This window comes from Nicotiana tomentosiformis, chromosome 8 (genome assembly GCF_000390325.3).
Source record: "Nicotiana tomentosiformis chromosome 8, ASM39032v3, whole genome shotgun sequence".
Lineage (NCBI taxonomy): Eukaryota > Viridiplantae > Streptophyta > Magnoliopsida > Solanales > Solanaceae > Nicotiana > Nicotiana tomentosiformis.
This window is the reverse complement of record NC_090819.1, coordinates 82,792,433-82,804,675: the sequence shown is the minus strand read 5'-3', so window position 1 is coordinate 82,804,675 and position 12,243 is coordinate 82,792,433. Positions and strand designations below refer to the sequence as shown.

The window sequence follows — 12,243 nt, the reverse complement described above, 5'->3', positions numbered from 1 at the left end:
TTTAGAGGATTTTTTCTAATAAGGTATTAACGAGGCACATTATCTATGGATATCCAAGGGGGAGTGTTATAAGAAAAATCAAATTATGGTGGATGTCCACTCTTTCTCTATGATCTTCATCTCAAATTCTTAATGACATATTCAATGACATATTTTTTTTTCACTTTTCATGCCTATATAAAGGCCTTGTAATAGATAGGAAAAAATATACAATTGAAGAAGAAATAAGAATCTCTCCTCTCTTTCTTTCTATATCTCTTAACTTGTTTTCCTTGTTCTATATTGTTACTTTGAGTTATATTTCATAACAAAAATCTTATTAAATAATGCTTTTACTTAACTCAATCTTCAGTCTTATTTAGTACTGACTGTGGTGCTGTCACGACCCAAAATATAACTAGTCGTAGTGGCACCTAAACTCACCCGCTATGTAAGCCAAATAATAATAATCAGATTCAATTAATATTTAACTGACTCAAATACACTCCCCAAGGACTGGTAGTACAAAATATGAGCTTCTAAAATTAGAATTTACAAGCTGGTATGAAATAAATACATCATCTGTTCGAAATGTACATAAACAGATTTATAAATCTAAGGCTACCATGAACAAGAGGCACCTATGACCGGAACACAGGTACATCTTCAAATCCAGCTCCCGTCAATCACAGCAACATCAGCATCCAATATCTGCACGCAAGGTGCAGAAGTTTAGTATGAGTACAACCGACCCCATGTACTCAATAAGTAACAAACCTAAACTTAGGTTGAAAGTAGTGACGAGCTGGAATGAAGGTCAGGGTCCAACACCAATAGCCAACAACAATTCATAACAACATAATAGAAGTAATAAAAGAAGTAGTTCAGAGATAAAATGCTCAGCTCGTTCACAGTTCCAGAAACATAAGCCTGCTTTTCAAGCATATCAGTGAAAACCCAAATCTTTTACCGAAATCACCAAAAGATGAGTACGTTTTGTAAAACTGTAATTTTTTCCAACAACCTTTCAATAACAGATAGGATGTTTCATTTTCAAATGGCATGAGGAAAATACATCTTTATGCCTACATGTCAAAGAGTATGTGAACTCATGAATGACGCAATATCGTATAGCATGAGGAAAAATGCATATTTATACATGTATGTCAAGTGTGCATGTCAATGCGATGCAACTTGGTAATAAAACCATATGTATACTCTTAGAGTATCAATTCACTCAGTCCTCCCGGTCACTTAGTACTCACAGTCACTCAGTCCTCACAGTCACTCAGTCCTCATAGTCAGTCAATCCTCCCAATCGCTCGGCACTCACACTCCGTAGGTACTTACGCTCACTGGGGTGTGTACAGACTCCGGAGGGGCTCCTTCAGCCCAAGCGCTATAATCTGCACGGACAACTCACGTGCTATAGTATCAATATCTGGATCCGCACAGACAACTCACATGTTGCACGGACAACTCACGTGCTATAGTAAGCCAATCTGGTCTGCTGCGGCGTGTAGCCCGATCCCATAATTATCCTCACAATCAGGCCATCGGCCTCACTCAGTCATCAATCTCTCCAGTCTCTCGGGCTCACAATGTCATGAAACTAGCCCAAAATGATGATATGATGTATCAATAAATAATAGCAGAGACTGAGATATCATATGCAATGAATGAATATGACTGAGTATGAAATTACAGTTTAAACATATAATTCGACAGTAGAAATAACCTCAGTAGGTCCCAATAATACCAATATTTGCCTAAGCATGATTTCTAACATGAGTCACATCTCAGTTTCTCTAATACATAAAAATACATGGAAGAATACATGCTAATTGACTAAACAGCTCTACAGAATCAACTAAGTCTCAATTTCTACGGTGCACGTCCACACGCCCGTCACCTAGCATATGCGTCACCTCCAAACAATTCACATAACTCGTATAATCAAGGTTCATACCCTCAGCTCCAAGATTAGAGATGTTACTTACCTCGAACAAGCCGAATCCAATGTCGAGCAAGCTAAACAATACTCCAGAAATTTCATTATGCGCGAATCAACTTCCGAACGGCTCGAATCTAGTCACAATTAATTTGATTCAGTCAACAAAAATTATAGGAATTAATTCCATATCAAAATACTAATTTTCCCATAAATCCGAAATTACACTCAAAAGTCGTCCGTGGGGCCCAAATCTTAAAACCCGATAAAAGTTATAAAATATGAACATCCATTCAACCACGAGTCCAACCATACTAATTTTACCAAATTCCGACATAAACTCGACCCTCAAATCTTCAAATTAAACTAAGAGGATTTTCTAAATTTTCCAACTTAATTCACTAATTAAATGTTAAAACAACTATGGATTTGGGTAATTTGACCAATATTGAGTTAAGAACACTTACCCCATTGTTTTCCTTGAAAATATCCCGAATATTGCCTCTTCCCGAGCTCCAATTTTTCAAAAATGGAAAATGAACAAACCCTCGATAATAACTATTTTTTGCCCAGCTGTTCTGCCTCGTTTGGTGTGCCAAAAAAATCCTGAAACTCTCTTTTGATGCCTCCAATGGATTCCTTGTGAACGTTCAGTCAAGTTAGGGTTTTGAATCACCCAATTTGGCCTTACAATGAGGGAGATATGATGTTTTGAAGATTGAAATGAAGTCTGGAAATTTAAGGGATAAAAAAATGACATTTTCGTAATTATTTTACCCCAGAAAATCAGCAAGGAAAGAATTTTCGTTTTAGCACCCAAAACTCATTCGGAACCTCCCGAACACAAACCATATATGCGTTTCAATCATACAATACGCTACGAACCTACTCGCGCACTCAAAACACCGAAAAGATGTCATCTTGACCCGATATTGACCATGATCAAACTCCAAATCCTTAACTTAACTAGTTTCTCAACCAGTGATCCAAAACACACCCGAGCCCCTCGGAACCCCATTCAATCATACCAACAAGTCTTAAAACATGATATGAACTTAGTTGAAACCTAAAATCATATCAAGCAACGATAAAATCATGAATCATACCCCAATTCAAGCTTAACAAAACTAAGAAATACCAACTTCTACATTCGATACCGAAACCTATCAAATCAAGTCAGATTGACCTCAAATTTTGCACACAAGTCATAAATGACATAATGGACCTATGAAAATTTTCAGAACTGTATTCCGACCCTGATATCAAAAAGTCAACTCCCCGGTCAAACTTCCAAACTTAAATTTCTATTTTAGCCATTTCATGCCTATTTTAACTACGGACTTTCAAATAATTTTCCGAACACGCTCCTAATTCCAAAATCACAATACGGAGCTATTGGAATCATCAAAACTCTATTTCGAGGTCAAATTCACAAAAGTCAAACTTGGTCAACTCTTCTAACTTAAAGCTTCCTAGTTGAGAATCGTTCTTCCAAATCAATTCCGAATAACCTGAAAACCAAACCCTATGATTCACACAAGTCATAATACATCATACAGAGCTACTCATGCCCTCAAACTACCGAGCAAAGTGCAAATGCTCAAAACGATCGGTCGGATCGTTATATCCTCCCTCACTTAAACATACGTTCGTCCTCGAACGTGCCCAGAGTTGTTCTTAAGCCGTCAGATCACCGTGTAACCTTACCACGAGCATACCCGGGGGTGATCCCACGTCACTCTATTCCATATAGGCCCGACAACACAACATACTGAAGATCATTACTTCAACCTTAGCCCGTAAACCCTAGAATCCAATTTCCAACATCCGAAATTTCCTACAAGACCCGAATCTTGCATCTACATATTGTCTAAGTCTGAACATGTTGCACAAAGCCATAACCATAACCCGAGACACAATAACATGATATACCACATAACTCAAATACTCATAGCAATAACTTCTGACCGCAATAGTTGCTTGATAACCAACTCGACATCGGTATCAAACCCCATATCAACTAAAATCTTGTTTTGAACCTTTGTACACCGATGATGAAAGAAACATGCAAAAACTCTTAACCACTCATCAGATCAACCAGTCATGAAGCTCTCTCTCATCCGACGGGAACCAAAGCCAAGTCCTAAGCCGACTTCCGATGTTATTCTTCCAAACATACCGTAATCAAATCCGATAGTACCCATTCTAGGTCCAATGACCTTATCTCATCAAACACAACTATTCTATTGACATGCCACACCAATACAACCTAAAGTCACAACCCTGTAATCTGTGCATCAACAAGCAACAATTCAAATGTACTCAATCGGGGAAAATGACTCAAATGAGAGAATCGTCTCGCAAGCTCAACAAGTACTACCACAACGCAATGCTATGAACCCATCACACATAGTAGAACCAAGACACACGAATCTAACACAAAGGATCATATCCCAACATATCCCCTCCGCAATGCGTGACCATCCAAACACCGGTCCATATAAAATATCTCAAGCCACAATGCTCAAAATCAACAACTACTCGCAATTCGATATCAAGTACACGAAGTGCATGACCATAACCATGGAGAAGCCAATAAAACAATATACCACAGCCCGGAAAGACCATAACCAAGGCACAATCAACCATTCCACACCCCAATCACCATCTCGCTTGAATTTCGCTATAAGGCTCAAACAGAATCGCATCATGTGTGCATATAACCAACGAATCACAATCCCTCGTAACATGGAAGAGTAACACATAGAACATATCAGATACGAATAAAATCAATTCTAACTGAATGGCACATCCCTCAATAATAGCAGTTCAGAGTCAACAAATCCGACTCGGTGTAGAATACACATCCTCATTGGGCCTACCAATGGACCCCAAATCAACTCTGGTCACCCACAAATAGATAAATAACCCTCTGAAAATCCATAATGACTGAATCATAACACATATTATCATCTAGATAGCTTTGGCCACAACTTCACAGTCCACAACCACGAAACAATATGCTCCTAAGAACTCCCAGTCTCCAAATCCATAGAACACATGAATCACCATATCTGATCCCAACTCCACCGCCCGAATGTCTAACACATATCTCATACATGATCATCCCACGAGGAATACTTCTATAATTCTTCTATGCCACATAGAAAAATCTAAATATCAGTAGTCGATCAACCAAGCGAGTATCGCAATATCAATGAAGCATCCGTAAGTCAAAACACAATGCGCCTTCTGAAATATGTACCCTTCTCAGGCAATACCAAGTAGTAATAGCATTCATCTAGACATCTGAAACCGTCCATGTTGTCTAAGAATTCATGACCTTCCCTTCAAAACCGAACAGTGACCTTGCACATGCAAATCTCAGTCCTACACAACACACTGCATCTTTCATCCCATAATATGAAAAGGTATGAGAATCTCATAATCAACTCTGATCGCTAGCAAACTACATACTCAGTTAGCCAGGAACCTTCCATTTAATCTCATCCAGGAAAAATCCCATTACGCAACGTGTTCCTCACGTCAGTAGGAAATATCCACCTCGAATCGTGATATAAATCATCGAGAACTCTTCGAAACCCATTTTCACATAACCAGGCCATTCGAACTGAATCTCTCTAACTCAACCAAGTCACGCAAGTCACCAAACCCAAGATTATTACCACAAAAACATTTGTAAAGTCTCACTACATCATAGGTACCCAAAGAACCAATCATACCATTACCATACTAGTCCAGCCTACTATCCAGCCGTCCTACTTTCTCCGAGTTTCTTCTGAATTACCGTCAAGTTGAAACTTTTCCTTGTCAGAACACTACGATCCTTACCCAAAGCTCACTACAAGACCTCCTAACATAAAACGACACCGTCCTAAGGCCCATAAGCCATTGTATTCTTCTTAAGCACCCCATAAGTACCACAACCAAAACGCCCACTCTGAAAGTATCTTATGTGAATTTAAAATTATTCTTTTACCTTTCTTATAGTGGAATGTAGAATCCATAGTCATACAGAATTACTGGAAGTCCCAACACCATCCAATGTAAATAATTGATCCTAGCGATATACGAATCCAAAAAAATTTCAATTGCCACTTATACATTTTTGAATCCATTAGCACCTTCTCGAGAGTCACCCACCTTGTTCAAATCTAAATTGTACCGCCCAAATGGGCCGAAAGACACATGAAATTAGCATAACAACACTCAAAGAAGTAACCCTGCTTTAGCACCACCAATCAAATTCATACTCCGTGCGCACTACATCCTTCAAATAACAACTTAATCATTCCATGATTTTCATATTTTCATAAAGTGTAATGCTACCCGTATTCAGGAAATTTCCTTGCTCGAGTCATCATCAATCTCAACATCTGCAGTCATAACTGATTCACAAGTATGTCCCAAACCAGAACTAAAATTTAATATATAACCATGAAATTAAGCCGTCCGCAGTAGGCTCCCCCACTTGGCTCAAAGCCGTAGAACAAAACGTTCTGTAACCCACAATATCCATACTCTATTACTACTATAATACCGGAGTCAGTTCAACAAAAATTATTCTTAAGCTCATGCAACACCAACCATAAGATACCTCAATCATCCGCTAAACTCGCATTTATTCTCTTGGCGGTCATGACAACTTTCTCAACCGGGTTCAAAGTCAAATCTCAACACATACCCCGCTGGTAGATAAGAAACTCTCCACTCAACACTATAAGGAACACACCTACGTAGATCACTCTGCAGGAGATAACCCATCTATTTAGCCTCGAATTGGCATCTTGCTATACCCTTTCGCAGCCACCATTACTATGCAATCACTTAATCTTTCTGAGTATGAACTCATCAACACGACATGAAAATCTAATTCGCTCCACAATTAAACTGTATGACAGATCCTTCAACACACTCATAACTCGGACCGTACATCACATCACATCGAAAATCAAGCACCCAATGGCCCTCTTTACATTCCAAGGAAATACTTCTCGTCACATTCAAACCATATTAACACATCCTGCAGTTACATCATACTTATCATATAGACATTCAACTGCTCATCGAGCCAAAAATTCTATTCATAGGGACATTACCGGACATATGAGTCCAAACATACAAGTTCACACAACTGAAGCTACCGAGCCTAAGTTGCGGTCTAAACCTGGCCTCAAGTCCTCCAGACTGGCCCATCACCAAAACACATCTCGAACCTCGTTCATAAAATCACAAGTCGGCGATGCACAACTGATACCGAGCACTCAAATACGCATACGGATGCAGGGAAGGAATTCAAAGAGTTATGTTTCAAGCTGAATCAATTCTGCACGATAAGGAAAGAAATATGGGAAATTATCCTAAATGCCATGTAACCTCTCGAAGATAAGTATGAACATCATCATACCGATCCGCAAGACTCTACTAGATACTTGCTTATTACTTGTAGAACCTATGAACCTAGAGCTCTGATATCAAATTATCACGAGCCAAAATCCAACTAGTCGTGATGGCACCTAACCTCACCCACTAGGTAAGCCAAATAACAATAATCTGATTTAATTAATATTTAACTGACTCTAATACACTCCTCAAGGACTAATAGTACAAATCATGAGCTTTTAAGATTAGAATTTACAAGCTGGTATGAAATAAATACATCATCGGTTCGAAATGTACATAAGCAGATTTTTATAAATCTAAGGCTACCATGAACAAGAGGCAGCTATGACCGGAACACAGGTACATCTTCAAATCCAGCTCTCGTCAATCACAGCAACATCAGCATCTAATATTTGCATGCAAGATACAGAAGTGTAGTATGAGTACAACTGACCCCGTGTATTCAATAAGTAACAAATCTAACCTTAGGTTGAAAGTAGTGACGAGCTGGAATAAAGGTGAGGGTCCAACACCAATAGCCAACAACAGTTCATAACAACATAATAGAAGTAATAAAAGAAGTAGTTCAGAGATAAAATGCTCAGCTCATTCACAGTTCCAGAAAAATAGGCTTGCTTTTCAAGTATATCAGTGAAAACCCAAATCTTTTAGCGAAATCACCAAAATATGAGTACGTTTTGTAAAACTGTGATTTTTTTCAAAACCTTTTCAACAATAGATAGGAAGTTTCATTTTCAAATGGCATGAGAAAAATACATCTTTATGCCTACATATCAATGAGTATGTGAACTCATGAATGATGCAATATCGTACAGCATGAGGAAAAATGCATCTCTATGCCTGTATGTCAAGTGTGCATGTCAATACGATACAACTCGGTAATAAAACCATATACATACTCTCAGAGTATCAATTCACTTAGTCCTCTCGGTCACTCAGTACTCACAGTCACTCAGTTCTCACAATCACACAGTCCTCACAGTCAGTCAGTCCTCCCAATCGCTCGGTAGGTACTTGTGCTCACTGAGGGTGTGTACAGACTCCGGAGGGGCTCTTTCAGCCCAAGCAATATAATCTGCACCGACAACTCACGTGTTATAGTATCAATATCTGGATCCGCACGGACAACTCACATGGTGTACGGATAACTCACGTGCTATAGTAACAATATTTGGTTCTGCACAGACAACTCACATGCTGCACGGACAACTCACGTGCTATAGTAAGCCAATCTGGTCTGCTGCGGCGTGCAGCCCGATCCCATAGTTATCCTCACAATCAGGTCATCAGCCTCACTCAGTCATCAATCTCTCCAGTCTCTCGGGCTCACAATGTCATGAAACTAGCCCAAAATAATGATATGATGTATCAATAAATAACAGCAGAGACTGAGATATGATATGCAATGAATGAATATGACTGAGTATAAAATTACAGTTTAAATATATAATTCAACAGTAGAAATAACCTCAGTAGGTCCCAATAATACCAACATTTGCCTAAGCATGATTTCTAACATGAGTCACAGCTCAGTTTCTCTAACACATAAAAATACATGGAAGAATACATGTTAATTGACTAAACAGCTCTACGAAATCAACTGAGTCTCAATTTCTTCGGTGCACGCCCACACGCCCGTCACCTAGCATATGTGTCACCTCCAAACAATTCACATAACTCGTATAATCAGGGTTCATACCCTCAGCTCCAAGATCAGAGATGTTTTGTGTAATTTCAATCAAGTTAGGCTTTTGAATCACCCAATTTGGCCTTAAAATGAGGGAGATATAATGTTTTGAAGATTTAAAGGAAGTCTGAAAATTTAAGGGATAAAAATATGACATTTTCGTAATTATTTTACACCAGAAAATCAGCAACGAAAGAATTTTTATTTTAGTACCCAAAACTCATTCGGAACCTCCCGAATACAAACCATATATGTGTTTCAATCATACAATACGCTACGAACCTGCTCACACACTCAAAACACCGAAAAGATATCATCTTGACCCAATATTGACCATGGTCAAACTCCAAATCCTTAACTTAACTAGTTTTTCAACCAGTGATCCAAAACACACACGAGTCCCTCGGAACCCCATTCAATCATACCAACAAGTCTTAAAACACAATACGAACTTAGTTGAAACCTCAAATCACATCAAACAACGCTAAAACCATGAATCATACCCCAATTCAAGCTTAACGAAACTAAAAAAATTTAACTTCTACATTTGATGCCGAAACCTATCAAATCAAGTCTGATTGACCTCAAATTTTGCACACAAGTCATAAATGACATAACGGACCTATGAAAATTTTCAGTATTGGATTCTGACCCCGATATCAAAATGTCAACTCCCCGGTCAAACTTCCAAACTTAAATTTCTATTTTAGTCATTTCAAACCTAATTTAACTACGGACTTTCAAATAATTTTTCGAACACGCTCCTAAGTCCAAAATTACCATACGGAGCTATTGAACTCATCAAAACTTCGTTCCGAGGTCAAATTCACAAAAGTTAAACTTGGTCAACTTTTCCAACTTAAAGCTTCCTAGTTGAGAATCGTTCTTCCAATTCAATTCTGAATAATCTGAAAACCAAAAACGATGATTCACACAAGTCATAATACATCATACGGAGCTAATCATGCCCTCAAACTATCGAGCGAAGTACAAATACTCAAAACGATCGGTCGGATCGTTACAGGTGTTTTCGTTATCAAGTTTGTTAACGTGCCGATGATGGGTGGAGATATGAGTAGCATTGACAAACCTACATGAATACCGCCTAATGCCTTGTTCTGAAAAAACACTTCAGGAATCGTATTATTTTTCTTTTATCTTCATATTATTCTTCTTGAATTTGTGCAACAGCATTTTCTTATCTTATTAAAATATTTCAATTTTATTTAAAGTATTAATTAAAGTTTGAAACAGTTATCGTACAGACTTGTGTCACAAAGAAACTAATAAGTAATAAAGTAAAGAAAGACAAAATAAGGATAGACTATTGGCCAACAGTACTCTCCAAAATAAAATTATAAATGCAATTCTAATATGATTCTTTAGTCAAAAGGGAAGGTCTGTTCACTGATTAAAAGTTCCAATGGTTAAGTCAAGCAAGGAAAATAAACAAGTTTGGACTAGACGTCTTCCGTTGAAGATTTGGTCTGATGGTCTAAAGTCGAATGGGCAAGATGTGTGAATTCACATTAAATGAAGGTCATTAATTTGCACAATCCAAGGAACCTAATTCTAAATGAAACCTATTTTAACCTAGGGAAACATTTAACATCTAATCCTAAAAGCTTTACACAAATAAAAAGTCATAACTAGAATTTCAAAAACAATGTTAGAAAAGGAAAGCAATTACCTCATCACTCCGTATATAACGAATTTACACACAAGCATTTATTCAAAAGCAGGTAATCTGATAAATGAAAGAGAAGATGGATACATAGGATTTGGTAATTAGCAGGAGCATAATTCCTTCATACACCAAGTTATCAAAATCCTAGAAATTTTATTCAAACTAAACCTAACTTAATACTAAGTACTACCAGTTAGTGAATAAAGCTTCACAAATCTCTGAGAAAACCTCAAAAATAATCTTGTGGAAAAAAGGTGAATTCAATGATAGAAAACAATGCAAAAGCCTTTGAAGATCGTCAACTCCAAAAATTTGTTTTTCTACTATCATTTCCACCATTGATGTTCTGAAATCATTGTATGGATCACTTGTATTCTTCTCTACTGCAATGCTCTCTTCAATTCTCCCGTCAATAACAATTGAAAACTGACCAATTTTATCAGAGCTAATTAAACTCAACTTCTTGATTTTCCGGTGGTTCCTCCCCGTTTTACGGCGACACTTGGTAGTTTTCCGACGAGTATTATCACTGTTCGAGTCACTGTAATAATCAAACTTCTCAGCCGGGCTGGTTTTCCGGCGTGTTCTTCCGCCAGATCTTGTCTGCTTTTCAACTATTTTTTTGGCTATTTTTGCTCTGTTTTGCTCTGTTTTAGAGGTGGGAAACTCGAGCCCATTTATCGATTTGACCCATTTTGACTCGCTCAAGTTTGACCCGACTCGTCCATTTACCTTGTTTTCGCTCGTTGCTGTTGAAATAGAATTGGCTGATAATTCAGAAGAACAACGACCCATTTCATAACTCCTTTGATTGTATCTTTTACTAGCAGTTTTTGGGCGAAAAGACTCGGAAAAATAACCAGAAGACAAGCTGAAAAAAGCATCTTCTGTTTCGCCACTAAATTCATCTCTTCCGTCACTGCTAAACCAGCCACTATTTGATGAAGAGCTTTTTATAACATTTGATTCTTTATTGGGTCTATGCGTTTTATTAGAACCTTTTGGAATTTTCAAATGATTCTTGTTTGATTTGGATTCTTGAGTTTTTATTGAAGATTGGGTTCTAGATGAAGCTCCAAGAACATGATTATTGGAGGTTTTGGAGATAACAATAGGGTTTTCAACAACATCGGGTAGATTTCGGAACTGACAAGAAGAGAAAGAAGAAGGGAACAAACGAGAGAATTTGTGTACTATGTTATTCTCCATGCTGTAGTAATTCAAAGCACTCTCACTGAGCTGCATGCATATTAATAGTGTGTAGAATATTATGCTGGATATTAAATTATGAAGATTCATGGGATGGGAATAATAAAACAATACATTGGTATATATTTAATTAATTAATTTAGTCGTTGTAGATTCTTAAAAATTTACAAGTGAAAGTAGAAAATGACAAGCTGGAATTTCTAGGCCAGAGATATTCAAACTTATGAATTATACATTATTGGGAGTCACATGGAAGCAGTAGGATGAATCATTCCCTCTCACTTATACATACGATATTTTCCTTCT

The 12,243-nt window shown here is 37.7% G+C and overlaps 1 protein-coding gene across 1 annotated transcript; it reads right to left on the bottom strand.

Moving 5' to 3' along the window:
* Positions 1 to 10,914: 10,914 nt before the first annotated feature.
* Positions 10,915 to 11,973, bottom strand: LOC104094183 (transcription repressor OFP7-like). The gene has a single exon (XM_009600061.1). The coding sequence runs from the start codon at positions 11,971 to 11,973 to the stop codon at positions 10,915 to 10,917; it is 1,059 nt and encodes a 352-aa protein (XP_009598356.1).
* Positions 11,974 to 12,243: the final 270 nt, after the last annotated feature.